The sequence below is a fragment of the Vanessa cardui genome, chromosome 27 (assembly GCF_905220365.1).
Source record: "Vanessa cardui chromosome 27, ilVanCard2.1, whole genome shotgun sequence".
NCBI classification, from domain to species: Eukaryota; Metazoa; Arthropoda; class Insecta; order Lepidoptera; family Nymphalidae; genus Vanessa; species Vanessa cardui.
Window position 1 is genome coordinate 1,296,736 of NC_061149.1, and position 18,452 is coordinate 1,315,187.

The window sequence follows — 18,452 nt, forward strand, 5'->3', positions numbered from 1 at the left end:
TCAACACAATTTCGTAACATAAAATTTTTAACCATTGCAGAAGTAATATTATCATTGAAACATGACAATTTTTTTTTTATTTGTATTTATTTTAAGGCCGTATATCAATTGTCCGTTTTCAAATGCAGTCTTTTAAGATTTTGATGCAGTGCAGCCGTGGTCTGATATAAGGACGCAATCCTGAAAAAAAATATAGATTTATATACAACACAGTAAATTATAATTAAATTTTAATGTCATTCGAAGGAATTGTGTTTTTCAACTTTACAATTAAATTAAAAAAAAATGTCATATCTGATTTTAAATGTTACACCTCACGTACTGCTAATAAGCATGATAAACATGATATAGTCTCAGAAACTGGTTTAGGACCATCTGAAGGCTACATATTTTCATACCTTTTCACAAAACCTTTAATCTTGATCCATACCAAATTTCATCAAATTCATTTCAATAGTTAGGTCGTGAAAGAGCTACAGACAGACAGAGTTACTTTCATTTGTAATATTAATATAGATTGAAATTCGTTCTTACCCTTGCGACAGGATCGAATTCAAACCCTACACTGCAATACAGGGGTATTTCTATACCAGCTGTGCACATGTAAAACTTGTTACATTCCACGGGATCCGGGACGTTTCCGAATACTCCCGGGGGACAAATAGCTGGTGTTGTCAGTACGTCTTCTGATGTTGTTTCAACTTTTACTGTTGTTGGAGAGTTTTCATTCATCTTGTTGTCCGTCGTCACCACTAAGTTGTCCGTGTGATCTTCCGACGGTGATCCTCTTGACGCGAAACATCCGTTTTCGGATATTATAACGCATTTCTGTAATTAAAATAACGAACATTTTATCGACTTATCATTATTGAATATATGGTTGGATTTGAAAATAATTTAGGTTGCAAATAAATGGGATGGACATCGTTAACTTGGTGATGGTTCTTTATGAATGCCACCACTTCTTCATCAATCACACCAAACAGTAATATTTAGTACTAGTTGCTGCCCACGGCTTTATTCGAATTTTTGGGCTGCTTGTCATGTGTCAGGCAAAAAAAGTAGCTCAAGCTTGGACTTTAAGTTTGCTCCATAACAAATAACAAAAAAATCGCTAGATTGGTATAGCCGTAAAAGAGCGACAGACAGACAGACAAAGTTACTTTCCCATTTCATCATCATTCATCATTTGATTCATCATTCATTCATTCATTCATTCATCATCATTGATTATTTATAATATTAGTATTGAAGTATAGATTGTGTTGTTCTGATGTGAAGGCTGAGTAAGCCAATGTTACTGCAGGCACTTGGAGATTCTAAAATGGTGACGCTTTAACAGTGCAAAGGATGTATGACATTTCTTATATCCGCCAATGTGAACTCTTACCACCAGCTCTTTTGCTAAATCAACGTATTTAAAATGCAATAAAACTAACCTGAACATTAGGATCGAACTCGAACCCTTCGCCACAGTATAATGGAATGGCTGTACCACCAGTACACATGTAGAACTTGTCACATCTGTCTGGGTCTGGTACGTTACCGAAGACGTGGGGTGGACAAATACTAGCCGTTGTTGCTTCGATCGGAGATGTTGTCGTTTCTATACGATCTGGTGTTGTTGTTTCTGAAGATTCTGAAGTAGCTTTGTCGTTGTCTCCGATTATTATGTCAGATATTGTTGTTGATGAATCCGCGTTCGTTGTGACTTCTGGCTTTTCTGTCTCCTGTTCTGTCGTTTGGGATTCGGTGGGAGTCCACAATCCTTTGGACGCATAGCAACCATCTTCTGTTATGGGCACACAACGCTAAAACAATAACAAATTAATAAATACATTGAATGCGTGCTATACCCTCCCGACCGTCATATCTTATCTTTACAGGGGTCTTACCAATAAATACAACTTTTAGACTTTAGATACTTCATTTTTTTTGGTTAAGAAAGTTGTAGCATGTACTAAACATATTAACCTTCTTCTTAAATTACTCGCTACACTGATAAAAGCCATATCAAAATCCATTACGCAGCTTAAAAAATCTAAACTTACCAACGGGAAATGACGTAGTTTTTACCATATAAAGATACAATGACATAAATGAAATGGTTCAAAATACCTGAACATTAATATCGAATTCGAATCCAGCACCGCAGTAGAGTGCAATTGGATGACCCACAGTGCAATGGAAGAACCTGTCGCATCTTTCTGGATCAGGAATTATACCGGAGAAATTAGGTGGGCAGACATTTATAGTTGTAGTTTCTATAAGCTCTGTTGTTATTGGATCATTTTCTCCTGCCGTCGGTATCAAAACAGATGTTGATTCTTGTTCGCCAGGCTTATTGTCAATCGTAGAAGTATCGGTTACGTCGTTATCTTCATGTGCTTCACCTGTTGTTGTCTCTTCTTTTACAGTGGTTACAACAGATGTATCGGTGTGATCATTAGATTCCGTCGGTGTCCACATGCCCTTTGATGCGTAACATCCATCTTCAGATATCACATCACATTGCTGAAATCGGTTATACATATTAACAAATGGGATTAAACAATTCAAATAATTAGTACTAAGCTAAATTTAATATGTATTTTTTATGAACTGTGATGGCGGACGAGCATATGGGCCACCTGATGGTAAGTGGTCACCATCGCCCACAGACAACGAGGCTGAGAGAAATATTAAACATTCCTTTCATCGCCAATGCGTCACCAACTTTAGGAACTGAGATGTTATGTCCCTTGTGCCATTACATTGGCTCACTCATCCTCAAAACCGGAACACAACAATACTGAGTACTATTGTTAGGTGGCAGAATATCTGATAAGTGAGTGGTATCTACCCAGGCTTACACAAAGCCCTACCACCAAGTAAATAAACTATATATAGAAGGAATAAATGATTACATACCCCAAGAACTGGATTAAATTCGTATCCTTGACTGCAAGGTAATAGTGTTGGTATTCCAGCCATGCACATGTAATATACATCACAACGGTCAGGGTGTGGAATATTTCCGAATACACCTGGAGGGCACAAATTGGTCGGGGTCGTAGTGATATGAAGCTCTCCTGTAGTTGTTTCTACTGGTTCAGCAGTAGTTACTTCAGCATCAGGAAGAACAGTTGTGATTAATTCATCATCAGGTATCGTTTCGTCTTCGCCTGTTGCTGCTTGAGATACATCTGTTGTTATGTAAGAAAATTCTGTTGTTGTCGGATGCTGTTCTGTAGAGGTCAACCCTTTCGACGCGAAACAGCCGTTTTCAGAAATCACAACGCATTGCTGGAAAAAATGATATAAATAATCAAAGACATCTAAAAAATTAAAGGAGTGATTTTTTGCATTTACATTACATTTCATTGCATCAAGCTTGATTTAAAAAAAAAATCCTAGAACAAGCAACTTTTGAGAAACATGTTTTATTTCTATACCCCTTTGTTTTTAAATAAAAATTGGGCAAATAAAAAATCAATCAAATGATTTCCGTACAGTAAATGAAATAATTAATTATTTTATTTATCGATTGAAACATGAAACCAATACAGAGAAGGTTTAAATTAATAAAATATATATCTAATTCACTTACGCCTTCTACTGGATCGAATTCGTAGCCTTCAGAGCAAGGTAGAAGTGTTGGTATTCCGGCCATACACATATAATATACGTCACAGAGTTCTGGATGTGGAACGTTTCCAAATACTCCAGGTGGACAAATATTGGGTGGGGTTGTCACTTCCGGTGCACCAGTAGTACCAGACTCTCCCGTTGTTGTATCAACAGAGTCTACAGTGGTTCCAGTTACTCCCGTCGTTGTGTCAGCAGAGTCGACAGTGGTTCCAGTGACTCCCGTCGTTGTGTCAGCAGAGTCGACAGTGGTTCCAGTAACTCCCGTCGTTGTGTCAGCAGATTCTACAGTGGTTCCAGTGACTCCCGTCGTTGTGTCGGCAGAGTCTACAGTAGTTCCAGTGACACCTGTGGTTGTATCAATAGGGTCACCTGTTGTTATATGAGACGATTCTGTTGTTGTTGGCTGTTGTTCTGTAGGAGTCCACATGCCCTTTGATGCGAAACAGCCATTTTCTGATATAACAACGCATTGCTGAAAGTAATGATCATAACTTACTAGAGTGATATAAATGACTAAGATTAACGAAAACTTTTCTATGCATTGAACGATTGTAATTAATAAACAATATGTTGATATAGCCGCTTAGGGTGAATTTTATAAATTATTATATAAATGATAAAATAATTTATTAATTTAACGGATAGCATGTAAGTTTTAACCATCGTAATATAAAATGGAATAAAATAATTACGATTGATTTACAGTGCTTAAACGACCTTTATGTTATTATTAAACCCCGTGGAATTTGTCGTGATGATAACTACAGAACTCATGGACTGACTTTAGTTCACTGATAACGAGGATGAGGCATGAGTTGGGACGCTATATGCTTTGATACACCGGCTCCGTCTCATCGGGGATACAATGTTAAAGGTCGGAGAAGTTGCGGAAGAAGCCGAAGCAGACAAACATGATGTATTTATTTATTGTGCAGTTGCAATATTAAATACAGTATTGGAGCAAAAATCTTTATTAAAATTTAACGTTACTCGCTTACGACTTGTTAATTACCTTTTTTAAATTATAATCGTACATATACTTAAAATCCGCAATTGAAATAAATAATGCTTACCCCCTCTACTGGATCAAATTCGTAGCCTTCAGTGCAAGGTAAAAGCGTTGGTATTCCGGCCATACACATATAATATACATCGCATAGTTCTGGATGTGGAACATTTCCAAATACTCCAGGAGGACAAATATTGGGTGGTGTTGTCACTTCCGGTGCACTAGTAGTGCCAGACTCTCCCGTGGTTGTTTCAATAGACTCAACAGTAGTACCAGTGACTCCCGTCGTTGTGTCGGCAGAGTCTACGGTGGTTCCAGTGACTCCCGTCGTTGTGTCGGCAGAGTCTACGGTGGTTCCAGTGACTCCCGTCGTTGTGTCAGCAGAGTCTACAGTGGTACCAGTCCCTCCTGTGGTTGTTTCAATAGGGTCATCAGTTGCTGTCTGTGAAATGTCTGTTGTTGTATGTGACGATTCTGTTGTTGTTGGCTGTTGTTCTGTAGGGGTCCACATGCCCTTTGATGCGAAACAGCCGTTTTCTGATATAACAACGCATTGCTGAAAGTAATAATTATAAATTACTAAAGTGTTTTAAAATTTCTCAGATTAATAAAAACTTTTCAATTCGTTGCACCATTTTAATCAACCAATAGATTCGGAAACAACCGTACATGGGTCAAATTAATGAATTATGTTAAGTATTAAAGTTGAAGAAAAAATTTAATACTTTCAAGGATATTAATAAGGTTTTAACTCCTGAATTCTCTAAATGATATAACAGACAGGATTGCTTTAATTGAGCCCCGTAAAACCAGTCGCGATAATGTCAAAGAGATTTAATGGATTGAAATTGACTCCCTGAGAACGGGACAGGCCTTAGTTTGGGATGCCACATGCATTGGTACATTAGCTCCATCTCCTATCAGAAAGAGATGAAGGAAGAAACTGAAGGGAACAAACGTTGTGGATGTTCGTCGTTAATTCCACGTTATTGTAACAATTAAAATACTTAGCTAGCACGTAATAGATTAATGCATATTAAAATCATGTCACCTTCATTTTTGCCACCGATACTGACAAGACTGTTTCTTTTTAGCTCAGAGGATAGTTATTACGATTTGACATGGGAATTCCCCTAGCATTACAGCGGTCATACCGCACAGTCACGACTAGTTTAATAAGGCCTTTGGAATAATTGTTTGTGAATATAAGCTACCAATTCAAATATGCTATGCTTACCCCTTCTACTGGATCAAATTCGTAGCCTTCAGTGCAAGGTAAAAGCGTTGGTATTCCGGCCATACACATATAATATACATCGCAAAGCTCTGGATGTGGAACGTTTCCAAATACTCCAGGTGGGCAAATATTGGGTGGGGTTGTCACTTCCGGTGCACCAGTAGTGCTGGGCTCTCCCGTCGTTGTGTCAGCAGAGTCTACAGTGGTTCCAGTGACACCCGTCGTTGTGTCTGCAGAGTCTACAGTGGTTCCTATGACTCCCGTCGTTGTGTCAGCAGATTCTACAGTGGTTCCAGTGACTCCCGTCGTTGTGTCGGCAGAGTCTACAGTAGTTCCAGTGACACCTGTGGTTGTATCAATAGGGTCATCTGTTGTTATATGAGACGATTCTGTTGTTGTTGGCTGTTGTTCTGTAGGAGTCCACATGCCCTTTGATGCGAAACAGCCATTTTCAGAAATAACAACGCATTGCTGAAAATAATAATAATAAGTTTCTATAGTGATATGAAGTATTTCGTATTGAGAAAAAACTAGGCACAAATTACTTTTAACAGCTAACAAAAAAAAAATATTATGCTTACTGCTTCTGTTGGATCAAATTCGTAGCCTTCAGCGCAAGGTAATAGGGTTGGTATTCCGGCAATGCACATATAGTATGCGTCACAAAGGTCTGGGTGTGGCACATTTCCAAATACTCCAGGAGGACAAACATTGGGTGGGGTTGTCACTTCCGCTTCTACAGTAGTACCCGACTCTCCAGTGGTTGTTTCAATGGAGTCAACAGTAGTACCAGTTACTCCAGCGGTAGTACCAGTGACTCCCGTCGTTGTTTCAGCAGAGTCTACGGTGGTTCCAGTCACTCCCGTCGTTGTTTCAGCTGAGTCTACAGTCGTTTCTCTGGGAGTGTCGGTGGACTCAGATGTACTTCCATATTGATCTGTTGTAATTGTATTTTCTGTTGTTGACTGGTCTGGTACTGTTGGAGTCGATTGGCCTTGCGAGGCGAAACAACCATTTTCAGATATTTCAACGCAAGCCTGTAAATTAAAAATAAATATTCAGAAATATAGCTATGACATGGCTTAGTATCTAAAGAGTTAAGTTGTACAGAATTGTTTTCTATAATTGGCTATAATTGGCTTAAGTAAGCACACGGAAGCATATGCATGTGCTCAGCGTTGAAGGGACATTTGTCTGATGAAAATCGATGGTATAAGACTCAAACTTTTCAAGACATTTACTAAGTAATTATTTAGTAATTAACTTCAAACAAAAACTCACGTTTGTCTCTGGGTCGAATTCATGTCCCTCGGTACACCTCAATAGTGTCGGGTTGCCCATAACGCAGACGTAATACGCGTCACAGAGCTCAGGGTGCGGCACGAAACCGAAGTCCCCGGGTGGACATTCCACATTAATTGGTGTAGTTGCATCGGATTCTGTTGTACTGCCGTAGTTACCAGTAGTAAGAGTCGTTTCAGTCGTTGGCTGGTCTGGTACTGTTGGAGTCCATTGGCCTTGCGAGGCGAAACAACCATTTTCTGATATTTCAACGCAAGACTGAAATTTAAAAATTATATATTCATAAAGACAGACATGACAAGGCTCAGTATCTAGAGATTTAAGTAGTACAGAATTGTTTTCTATAATTGGCTATAATTGGCTTAAGTAAGCAAACGGAAGCATATGTATGTGCTCAGCGTTGGAGGGACATTTGTCTGATGAAAATTGATGGTATAAGACTCAAACTTTTCAAGACATTTACTGAGTAATTATTTAGTAATTAACTGAAACATAAACTCACGTTTCTCTCGGGGTCGAATTCATATCCCTCGGCACACCTCAATAGCGTCGGGTTGCCCATAATACAGACGTAGTATGCGTCACAAAGCTCAGGGTGCGGCACGAAACCAAAGTCTCCGGGTGGACATTCTACATTGATCGGTGTAGTTGTGTCAATGGATTCTGTCGTAGTGGCTAAACTTTCTGTTGTAGGCCCGGTAATGTCACGCACTGTTGTAGTTTCAACAGGGGACACTGTAGTTTCTGATGGTGTTGTTCGAATATCCTCTGTCGTCGTCTCTTCCGTTGTCGTTGATTGGTCTGGTACTGTTGGAGTCCATTGGCCTTGCGAGGCGAAACAACCATTTTCTGAGATTTCAACGCAAGCCTGCATCAAAAAAATGCATATTCTTCAATATACAGGTGATAAGGCCCAATAGCTAAATGTCTTATATTTTAAACTTAGATTCTAGTTTCAAACCAGGGGCACCAGTCCTATGATTTTTGATGTAGGATCAAAATAATTGGCATATACTTTTTAAATGTTCTAACTACTAATAGATATTCTTGTGCAGGTTGGTGACTTGGTGGCAGCGTATAATAGAACATAAACCTAATTATTAGTTATTTTGTCACAAATAATTAAAACTTTGATTTGAATTAAGTATTTTAGAAAAATGAAGAAAGCCAGTATAAATAGATCCACATAAGATACAAAATCTTAACACTTAAGATTAAGAGTGTATGATGAGTTGGATAAACTGGAAACATGAACTCACGTTTCTCTCTGGATCGAATTCGTGTCCCTCGGTACACCTCAACAGTGTCGGGTTGCCCATAACGCAGACATAATACGCGTCACAGAGCTCAGGGTGCGGCACGAAACCGAAGTCTCCGGGTGGACATTCTACATTGATCGGTGTAGTTGTGTCAATGGATTCTGTTGTACTGCCGTAGTTACCAGTAGTAAGTGTCGTTTCTGTCGTTGACTGGTCTGGTACTGTTGGAGTCCATTGGCCTTGCGAGGCGAAACAACCATTTTCTGATATTTCAACGCAAGACTGTAATTTAAAAAATGTATATTCATAAAGACAGACATGACAAGGCTCAGTATCTAGAGATTTAAGTAGTTCTTATACAAATTTGATTTCTATTCTGTGCAAATGCTTCCGTATGCTGAAATTTGCATGTATGTGCTCAGCGCTGTAGAGACAATTGTCTGATCTAACTCGATGGAATAAAATTAAAATCTTTTAAAACATTTACGTACTGATAATAATGACATTTTACTTGAAAGAGAAAATGAGCTATTTTTTGACTACCAGTTGAATTTCAAAAGTATATCTTGGAAACTAATTATTATTAGTTATACTACTATCGATCATCAATATTTTGATTGAATGTGAAAACGTATGAACCAGTATATCTAGATCCTCATAAGATATAAAATCTTAAAAACAATGCTTGGGAGTATATGAAAGTGTAATTAACTCGAAACATAAACTCACGTTTCTCTCGGGGTCGAATTCATATCCCTCGGCACACCTCAATAGCGTCGGGTTGCCCATAATACAGACGTAGTATGCGTCACAAAGCTCAGGGTGCGGCACGAAACCAAAGTCTCCGGGTGGACATTCTACATTGATCGGTGTAGTTGTGTCAATGGATTCTGTCGTAGTGGCTAAACTTTCTGTTGTAGGCCCGGTAATGTCACGCACTGTTGTAGTTTCAACAGGGGACACTGTAGTTTCTGATGGTGTTGTTCGAATATCCTCTGTCGTCGTCTCTTCCGTTGTCGTTGATTGGTCTGGTACTGTTGGAGTCCATTGGCCTTGCGAGGCGAAACAACCATTTTCTGAGATTTCAACGCAAGCCTGCATCAAAAAAATGCATATTCTTCAATATACAGGTGATAAGGCCCAGTAGCTAAATGTCTTATATTTTAAACTTGGATTGTAGTTTCAAACCAGGGGCATCAGTCCTATGATTTTTGATGTAGGTTCAAAATAATTGGCATATACTTTTTAAATGTTCTAACTACTAATAGATATTCTTGTGCAGGTTGTTGACTTGGTGGTAGCGTATAATGGTACATAAACCTAATTATTAGTCACAAATAATTAAATTTTGACTGGAACTAAGTATTTTAGTAAAATGCAGAAAGCCTGTATAAATAGATCCACATAAGATACAAAATTTTAACAATTAAGATTGAGAGTGTATGATGAGTTTGAAAAACTGGAAACATAAACTCACGTTTCTCTCGGGATCGAATTCGTATCCCTCGGTACACCTCAACAGTGTCGGGTTGCCCATAACGCAGACGTAATACGCGTCACAGAGCTCAGGGTGCGGCACGAAACCAAAATCTCCGGGTGGACATTCCACATTGATCGGTGTAGTTGTGTCAATGGATTCTGTCGTAGTGGCTAAACTTTCTGTTGTAGGCTCGGTAACGTCACGCACTGTTGTAGTTTCAACAGGGGACACTGTAGTTTCTTGATCTGATGGTGTTGTTCGAATATCCTCTGTCGTTGACTCTTCCGGTAGTGCCGTCGTTTCTCTAGGAGTAGATACATCGGATTCTGTTGTACTACCGATGTTACCAGTAGTAAGTGTCGTTTCAGTCGTTGGCTGGTCTGGTATTGTTGGAGTCCATTGGCCTTGCGAGGCGAAGCAACCATTTTCTGATATTTCAACGCAAGCCTGTATTAAAAAATAAATATTCAAATATAAATAAATAAATATTTGGAGAACATCAGATACATTAGTCTGATCCCAATGTGAGCAGCTACAATACTTGTGTTATGGCAAATCAGAAGTAACGATGGTACACCCAGATCCATGACAACATTGAAAATTAGTAAACTTTTTCTGCATCGACTCGGTTGGAAATCGAATCCGGTACCTCGGAGTGGCATACCCATGAAAACCGGTGTAAAGCCACCGTAAGATTACAAACGTCATTAGATTAAAATATATCTCATCAGATTTTAAGCTGTTGGAATATTGTAAACCGTGAAATATGATTGTAATTTAACGCATTATTTTCGCTATATTGTAATCTATCGAAGCTGAATCATTAGAATACAATCTGTCCCGCGTTAAATTGTCAACTGTCAAAAGGTCTGCCTGATTGGCCGGTCTTATTCTTAGAGACACCAATCATATGTCACCGTTTTTATTCGGTAGTTTATAATCTATTGAAGTAAATAAGTAATTTCACTGTTCACAATATTTCGACAGTTTACAATATGTCAAGACAGATTGTAATCTAACGATGCTTGTAATATTACGGTGACGTATACACTAATCGACCACGGAGATCGTCAAATATGACATACACATGACAAGGCTTAGTATCTAGAGATTTAATTTGCAGATTGCAGATTTAAATTGCAAACAAAAAAAAAGAGATTATTGTTCAGATTTGATTTCTATACTATAATTATTAGTTAAAACACCAAAAATAATTAGTACTTCGATTTCAATTAAGTATTTGAGAGAGATAAAGAAAACCAGTATTAGGAGATGTAAAAAGAATAATAAACTTGAAACATAAACTCACGTTTCTCTCTGGATCGAATTCATGTCCCTCGGTACACCTCAATAGTGTCGGGTTGCCCATAACGCAGACGTAATACGCATCACAGAGGTCAGGGTGCGGCACGAAACCGAAGTCTCCAGGTGGACACTCTACATTGATCGGTGTAGTTGTGTCAATGGATTCTGTCGTAGTGGCTAAACTTTCTGTTGTAGGCCCGGTAATGTCACGCATTGTTGTAGTTTCAACAGGGGACACTGTAGTTTCTGATGGTGTTGTTCGAATATCCTCTGTCGTTGTCTCTTCCGTTGTCGTTGGCTGGTCTGGTATTGTTGGAGTCCACTGGCCTTGCGAGGCGAAACAACCATTTTCTGATATTTCAACGCAGGCCTGCAACATAACAATAAATATTCAAATATAAATTAATAAATATTAGACATCGTCACATACATTACTCTGATCCCAATGTGAGTAGCTAAAGTACTTCTGTTTTGGTAAATCAGAAGTAACGACGGTACTACAAACACCTAAACCCCAGACAAAATAGAAAAGTAATGAACATTTTCTGCATCGACTCGGTTGCAAATCGAACCCGGTACCTCGGAGTGGAGTACCCATGAAAACCGATTTACATGACACCGTAAGATTACGAACATCGTTAGATTACAATCTATCTCATCAGATGATAAAGAGATGTAAGTGGTTCTTTTTCAAAGTCGATTGATATTCTGTGCAAATGCTTTGGCTTGCTTGCTTAAGCATACGGAAGCATGTGCATGTGCTTAGCGTTGTAGGGACAATAGTCTGATCAAAATCGATGAAATAAGATTAAAATCGCTCAAGGCATTTACGGACAGATAATTTTTGTCATTAAAAGTTATGAAAACTTCCAAGTGTGTATCAAAGCCTGTTTAACTTGAAACAAAAACTCACGTTTGTCTCTGGGTCGAATTCGGTTCCCTCGGTACACCTCAACAGTGTCGGGTTGCCCATAACGCAGACGTAATACGCGTCACAGAGCTCAGGGTGTGGCACGAAACCGAAGTCTCCAGGTGGACATTCTACATTGATCGGTGTAGTTGTGTCAATGGATTCTGTCGTAGTGGCTAAACTTTCTGTTGTAGGCCCGGTAATGTCACGCATTGTTGTAGTTTCAACAGGGAACACTGTAGTTTCTGATGGTGTTGTTCGAATATCCTCTATCGTTGTCTCTTCCGGTAGCGCCGTCGTTTCTCTCGGAGTAGATACATCGGATTCTGTTGTACTTCCGTAATTACCAGTAGTAAGTGTCGTTTCAGTCGTTGGCTGGTCTGGTATTGTTGGAGTCCATTGGCCTTGCGAGGCGAAACAACCATTTTCCGATATTTCAACGCAAGCCTGTATTAGAAAATAAATATTCAAATATAAAGAAATAAATAAATATTTGGACAACATCACATAAATTAGTCTGATCCGATTGTGAGCAGCTAAAGTACTTGTGTTATGGCAAATCAGAAGTAACGATGGTACACCCAGGTCCATGACAACATAGAAAATTAGTAAACTTTTTCTGCATCGACTTGGCTGGGAATCGAACCCGGAACCTCGTAGTGGCGTACCCATGAAAACCGGTGTACAGTCACCGTTAGATTACAAACGTCGTTAGATTAAAATATATCTCATCAGATTTTAAACTATTGGAATCTTGTAAACAGTGAAGTATGATTGCAATTCAGCGCATTATTTTTCGTTATATTGTAATCCATCGACGCTAAGCCGTTAGATTACAATCTGTCCCGCGTTAAATTATCAACTGTCGAAAGGTCTGCCTGATTGGCCGGTCTTATTCTTAGAGAGACCAATCATATGTCACCGTTTTTATTCGGTAGCTTATAATCTATCGAAGTAAAGATGTAATTTCACGGTTCAAAATATTTCGACAGTTTACAATCTATCAAGATAGATTGTAATCTAACGATGTTTGTAATCTCACGGTGACGTACACACTACTCGACCACGGAGATCGTTAAATGAAAATCAGTGTAGAAGCTAACATGTTTCAACGTATACTGAGTCGTCTCCTTTTGGTTGAATTGCACTGCTGCGCACTTATACATACATACTACCATTTCTTTTCTAAGTAATTCTTTTTTTCTCTTTTGTTTTTAATATTTTATTGTGTGTATTTTTGTATTACATAGAATAAGTGTCGTTTTGTTCTGTTTTATTTACTATACATTTTGTGTCTGTAGTAGTGTAATTTATTTAGCCAATAAAGATTATTATTATTATTAAATATGACATACACATGACAATCTGAATATTTAAGTGGTTCTTGTTCGGATTTGATTTCTATTCTATAATTATTAGTTATTATACCAAAAATAATCAGTACTTCGATTTGAATTAAGTATTTTAATAAGATGAAGAAAACTAGTGTTAGTAGAAGTGAAAAGGATAATAAACTCGAAACATAAACTCACGTTTGTCTCGGGGTCGAATTCGGTTCCCTCGGTACACCTCAACAGTGTCGGGTTGCCCATAACGCAGACGTAATACGCGTCACAGAGCTCGGGGTGCGGCACGAAACCAAAGTCTCCGGGTGGACATTCTACATTGATCGGTGTAGTTGTGTCAATGGATTCTGTCGTAGTGGCTAAACTTTCTGTTGTAGGCCCGGTAATGTCACGCACTGTTGTAGTTTCAACAGGGGACACTGTAGTTTCTTGATCTGATGGTGTTGTTCGAATATCCTCTGTCGTTGACTCTTCCGGTAGTGCCGTCGTTTCTCTAGGAGTAGATACATCGGATTCTGTTGTACTGCCGTAGTTACCAGTAGTAAGTGTCGTTTCAGTCGTTGGCTGGTCTGGTATTGTTGGAGTCCATTGGCCTTGCGAGGCGAAACAACCATTTTCCGATATTTCAACGCAAGCCTGTATTAAAAAATAAATTTTCATATATAAATAAACAAATATTGGACATCATCATATGCATTACTCTGATCCCAATGATAGTAGCTAAAGTATCGACTCGGCTGGGAATCGAAACCGGTACCTTGTAGTGGCGTAACCATGAAAACCGATGTACATGACACCGTAAGATGCCAAACATCGTTAGATTACAAACTGTTACATCAGATCATAAATTGTTGAAATATTGTGAACCGTGAAATATGTTTGCAATTTAACGCATTATTTTTCGCTATATTGTAATCTACCGAAGCTTAATCGTTACATTACAATCTGTCCCGCGTTAAATTATATGTAATCTATCATAATCATCATAATCTATCGACGTTAAACTATTCTTTCTGCCCCGCATCAAATTGTCAACTGTTAGAAGGTCTGCCTGATTGGCCAGTCTTCCTGTAAGAGCGACCAATCATATGTCACTGTTTTTATTCGGTAGTTTATAATCTATATAAGTAAAAAGTAATTTAACAGTTCAAGATATCTCGACAGTCTACAATTTGTCAAGATAGGTTGTAATCTAACGATGTTTGTAATCTTACTGCGATATGCACACTACTTTACCACGGAGGTCGTTTAATATAACTTAGAAATGACAAGGCTTAGTATCTAGAGATTTAAGTGGTTCTTCTTCAGGTTTGATTTGTATTCTGTGCAAATACATAAACGTACTTATTAGTTATTATACCAAATATAATCAGTACTTTGATTTGAATTAAGGTTTTAGAAAGATGAAGAAAACCAGTATTAGGGTGTAAAAAGGCTAATAAACTTGAAACATAAACTCACGTTTCTCTCGGGGTCGAATTCGTGTCCCTCGGTACACCTCAACAGTGTCGGGTTGCCCATAACGCAGACGTAATACGCGTCACAGAGCTCAGGGTGCGGCACGAAACCAAAGTCTCCGGGTGGACATTCCACATTGATCGGTGTAGTTGTGTCAATGGATTCTGTCGTAGTGGCTAAACTTTCTGTTGTAGGCCCGGTAATGTCACGCATTGTTGTAGTTTCAACAGGGGACACTGTAGTTTCTGATGGTGTTGTTCGAATATCCTCTGTCGTTGTCTCTTCCGGTAGTGCCGTCGTTTCTCTCGGAGTAGATACATCGGATTCTGTTGTACTACCGTAGTTACCAGTAGTAAGTGTCGTTTCAGTCGTTGGCTGGTCTGGTATTGTTGGAGTCCATTGGCCTTGCGAGGCGAAACAACCATTTTCTGATATTTCAACGCAAGACTGTAATTTAAAAATGAATATTCATAATTAGAGAGATGATAAATTTCAAAAGCTAGAGCATTAAATGGTACTTTTGCAAAATTGTATTCAAGTAAATGAAAATGCCAATACGTGTCTATGTGCTAAAATGTGCGTGTGCTCAGCGGTATAGCAATACTTGTCGGATGAAAATCGATGGCTTAAGATTCAAATCTCTTTTCTAGAGAAGAGAGTTAATTCGTCCAGAAGGAAGAAATTTACAATTCGATAATTTCGTTTTACCAAAAAAACTTGCGAAGCCATGTGAGCTACGGTTAATTAATGTTTCACTTTATAAATACGAGTAACTTGCAACGAATGAAATGTTTAAACTAATAAGTTATATGCTCTTGTAAGTTTATTTCTGCAAGCATCCTTTGGTAAAACAACCTAATTATTAGTTATTGAACTGCCAATCATTAATACTTTAAATTTATTTGGGTCTGTTGAACAGATGAAGTAAACCAGTAGAAGTAGATCGACCTAATATTAGATTATACATATGACATGAAATTTTAATAATTGTGTTTGGAAATTATCGCAAACTTGAGACATATACTCACGTTTGTCTCGGGGTCGAATTCGTGTCCCTCGGTACACCTCAACAGTGTCGGGTTGCCCATAACGCAGACGTAGTACGCGTCACAGAGCTCAGGGTGCGGTACGAAACCAAAGTCTCCGGGTGGACATTCTACATTGATCGGTGTAGTTGTGTCAATGGATTCTGTCGTAGTGGCTAAACTTTCTGTTGTAGGCCCGGTAATGTCACGCGTTGTTGTAGTTTCAACAGGGGACACTGTAGTTTCTTGATCTGATGGTGTTGTTCGAATATCCTCTATCGTTGTCTCTTCCGGTAGCGCCGTCGTTTCTCTCGGAGTAGATACATCGGATTCTGTTGTACTACCGATGTTACCAGTAGTAAGTGTCGTTTCAGTCGTTGGCTGGTCTGGTATTGTTGGAGTCCATTGGCCTTGCGAGGCGAAACAACCATTTTCTGATATTTCAACGCAAGCCTGCAACAGAAAAATGCATAGTCTTCAATATACAGGTGATAAGGCCCAGTAGCTAAATCTCTTATATTTTAAACTTCGATTCTTAATCAGGGGCAGCAGTCCTACATTTTAGATATGGGAACAATTTGTTGGATCTAAATCAATGGCATATTTTAACTGGTAATATATATCCTCATGCAGGTTGGTGGTTTGGTGTTAGCTTCTACTTTTACATAAATCTCATGAATAGTTATTCAGTCTCAAATAATCAAAAATTTGTTTTCAACTAAATATTTTAGAAAAATGAAGAAAGCCAGTATTAGTAGATCCACATCTCTGAAACGGCTGGACCGATTTTGGCGGAACTTTCACTGACAGACAATTGATGTAATAGGGAGTAACTTAGGCTACAATATTTTTTTTGTTAAATTCAAACGCGTTTAAGTTCGCGGACACAGCTAGTAAGATATAAAATCTTAACAATTAAGATTGAGCGTGAATGAAAAGTATAATAAACTTGAAACATAAACTCACGTTTGTCTCGGGGTCGAATTCGTGTCCCTCGGTACACCTCAACAGTGTCGGGTTGCCCATAACGCAGACGTAGTACGCGTCACAGAGCTCAGGGTGCGGCACGAAACCAAAGTCTCCGGGTGGACATTCTACATTGATCGGTGTAGTTGTGTCAATGGATTCTGTCGTAGTGGCTAAACTTTCTGTTGTAGGCCCGGTAACGTCACGCATTGTTGTAGTTTCAACAGGGGACACTGTAGTTTCTTGATCTGATGGTGTTGTTCGAATATCCTCTGTCGTTGTCTCTTCTGGTAGTGCCGTCGTTTCTCTTGGAGTAGTTACATCGGATTCTGTTGTACTACCGTAGTTACCAGTAGTAAGAGTCGTTTCAGTCGTTGGCTGGTCTGGTATTGTTGGAGTCCATTGGCCTTGAGAGGCGAAACAACCATTTTCTGATATTTCAACGCAAGACTGTAATTTCAAAATAAATATTTATAAATATAGACATGACAAGACTTAGTATCTAGAAATTTAAGTGGTTCTTTTTCAGAGTTGATTTCACAGAATATCTGTGCAAATGCTTCTGCATGCTTAAGTACGCGTGTGCTCCGCGTTAGAGGGACATTTTTATGATCAAATTCAATGTAATAACATTTTAACCTTTTCAACATTTACGGGCTTACAATTTTTTTTACCCGGAATTTTAAGTAAGATGTCATTTATGTTTCACTTTATATACAAATTGTTGTGGCCTTGGTGTTAGCATATCTTGATATGGATACTTAATTATTAGCTAAGCTTCTATTGAGCATCAATACTTTGAATTGATTTCGGACTGTTAAAAAGCTGTCTGAGACAAGTTACGTAGATTCACATAGGATATAAAATCTTAACAATTAAGATGGAGAGTGAATGAAGAGTACAATAAACTTGAAACATAAACTCACGTTTGTGTCTGGGTCGAATTCGTATCCCTCGGTACACCTCAACAGTGTCGGGTTGCCCATAACGCAGACGTAATACGCGTCACAGAGCTCAGGGTGCGGCACGAAACCAAAGTCTCCGGGTGGACATTCCACATTGATCGGTGTAGTTGTGTCAATGGATTCTGTCGTAGTGGCTAAACTTTCTGTTGTAGGCCCGGTAATGTCACGCACTGTTGTAGTTTCAACAGGGGACACTGTAGTTTCTTGATCTGATGGTGTTGTTCGAATATCCTCTGTCGTTGTCTCTTCCGGTAGCGCCGTCGTTTCTCTCGGAGTAGATACATCGGATTCTGTTGTACTGCCGTAGTTACCAGTAGTTAGTGTCGTTTCAGTCGTTGGCTGGTCTGGTATTGTTGGAGTCCATTGGCCTTGCGAGGCGAAACAACCATTTTCTGATATTTCAACGCAAGCCTGTAACATTAAAATACATATTCATAAATATAGAGATGATAAGGCCCAGTAGCTAAAGCACTTATATTTTTAAATCAAATCAAATCAAATCAATTTTATTCAAGTAAACTTCACAATGAAGCGTTTTAAATCGTCAATTATTAAATACT

The 18,452-nt window shown here is 38.7% G+C and overlaps 1 protein-coding gene across 1 annotated transcript in view; it reads right to left on the reverse strand.

The window, feature by feature from the left end:
• Positions 1 to 132: 132 nt before the first annotated feature.
• Positions 133 to 18,452, reverse strand: part of LOC124540933 (mucin-5AC-like) — a 30,426-nt gene continuing 12,106 nt past the window's right edge. Inside the window, exons 8-28 of the mRNA XM_047118708.1 lie at positions 17,854 to 18,303; positions 16,928 to 17,377; positions 15,965 to 16,414; positions 14,940 to 15,383; positions 13,665 to 14,114; positions 12,136 to 12,579; positions 11,550 to 11,592; positions 9,915 to 10,321; positions 9,167 to 9,532; positions 8,438 to 8,719; positions 7,681 to 8,046; positions 7,158 to 7,436; positions 6,458 to 6,913; positions 5,877 to 6,347; positions 4,704 to 5,195; positions 3,590 to 4,102; positions 2,911 to 3,285; positions 2,119 to 2,514; positions 1,440 to 1,811; positions 535 to 828; positions 133 to 180 (exon numbers count right to left, since the gene is read on the reverse strand). Of these exons, the coding sequence (XP_046974664.1) occupies positions 133 to 180; positions 535 to 828; positions 1,440 to 1,811; positions 2,119 to 2,514; positions 2,911 to 3,285; positions 3,590 to 4,102; positions 4,704 to 5,195; positions 5,877 to 6,347; positions 6,458 to 6,913; positions 7,158 to 7,436; positions 7,681 to 8,046; positions 8,438 to 8,719; positions 9,167 to 9,532; positions 9,915 to 10,321; positions 11,550 to 11,592; positions 12,136 to 12,579; positions 13,665 to 14,114; positions 14,940 to 15,383; positions 15,965 to 16,414; positions 16,928 to 17,377; positions 17,854 to 18,303 (7,848 nt within the window). The remainder of the gene's footprint in view (positions 181 to 534; positions 829 to 1,439; positions 1,812 to 2,118; positions 2,515 to 2,910; positions 3,286 to 3,589; positions 4,103 to 4,703; positions 5,196 to 5,876; positions 6,348 to 6,457; positions 6,914 to 7,157; positions 7,437 to 7,680; positions 8,047 to 8,437; positions 8,720 to 9,166; positions 9,533 to 9,914; positions 10,322 to 11,549; positions 11,593 to 12,135; positions 12,580 to 13,664; positions 14,115 to 14,939; positions 15,384 to 15,964; positions 16,415 to 16,927; positions 17,378 to 17,853; positions 18,304 to 18,452) is intronic.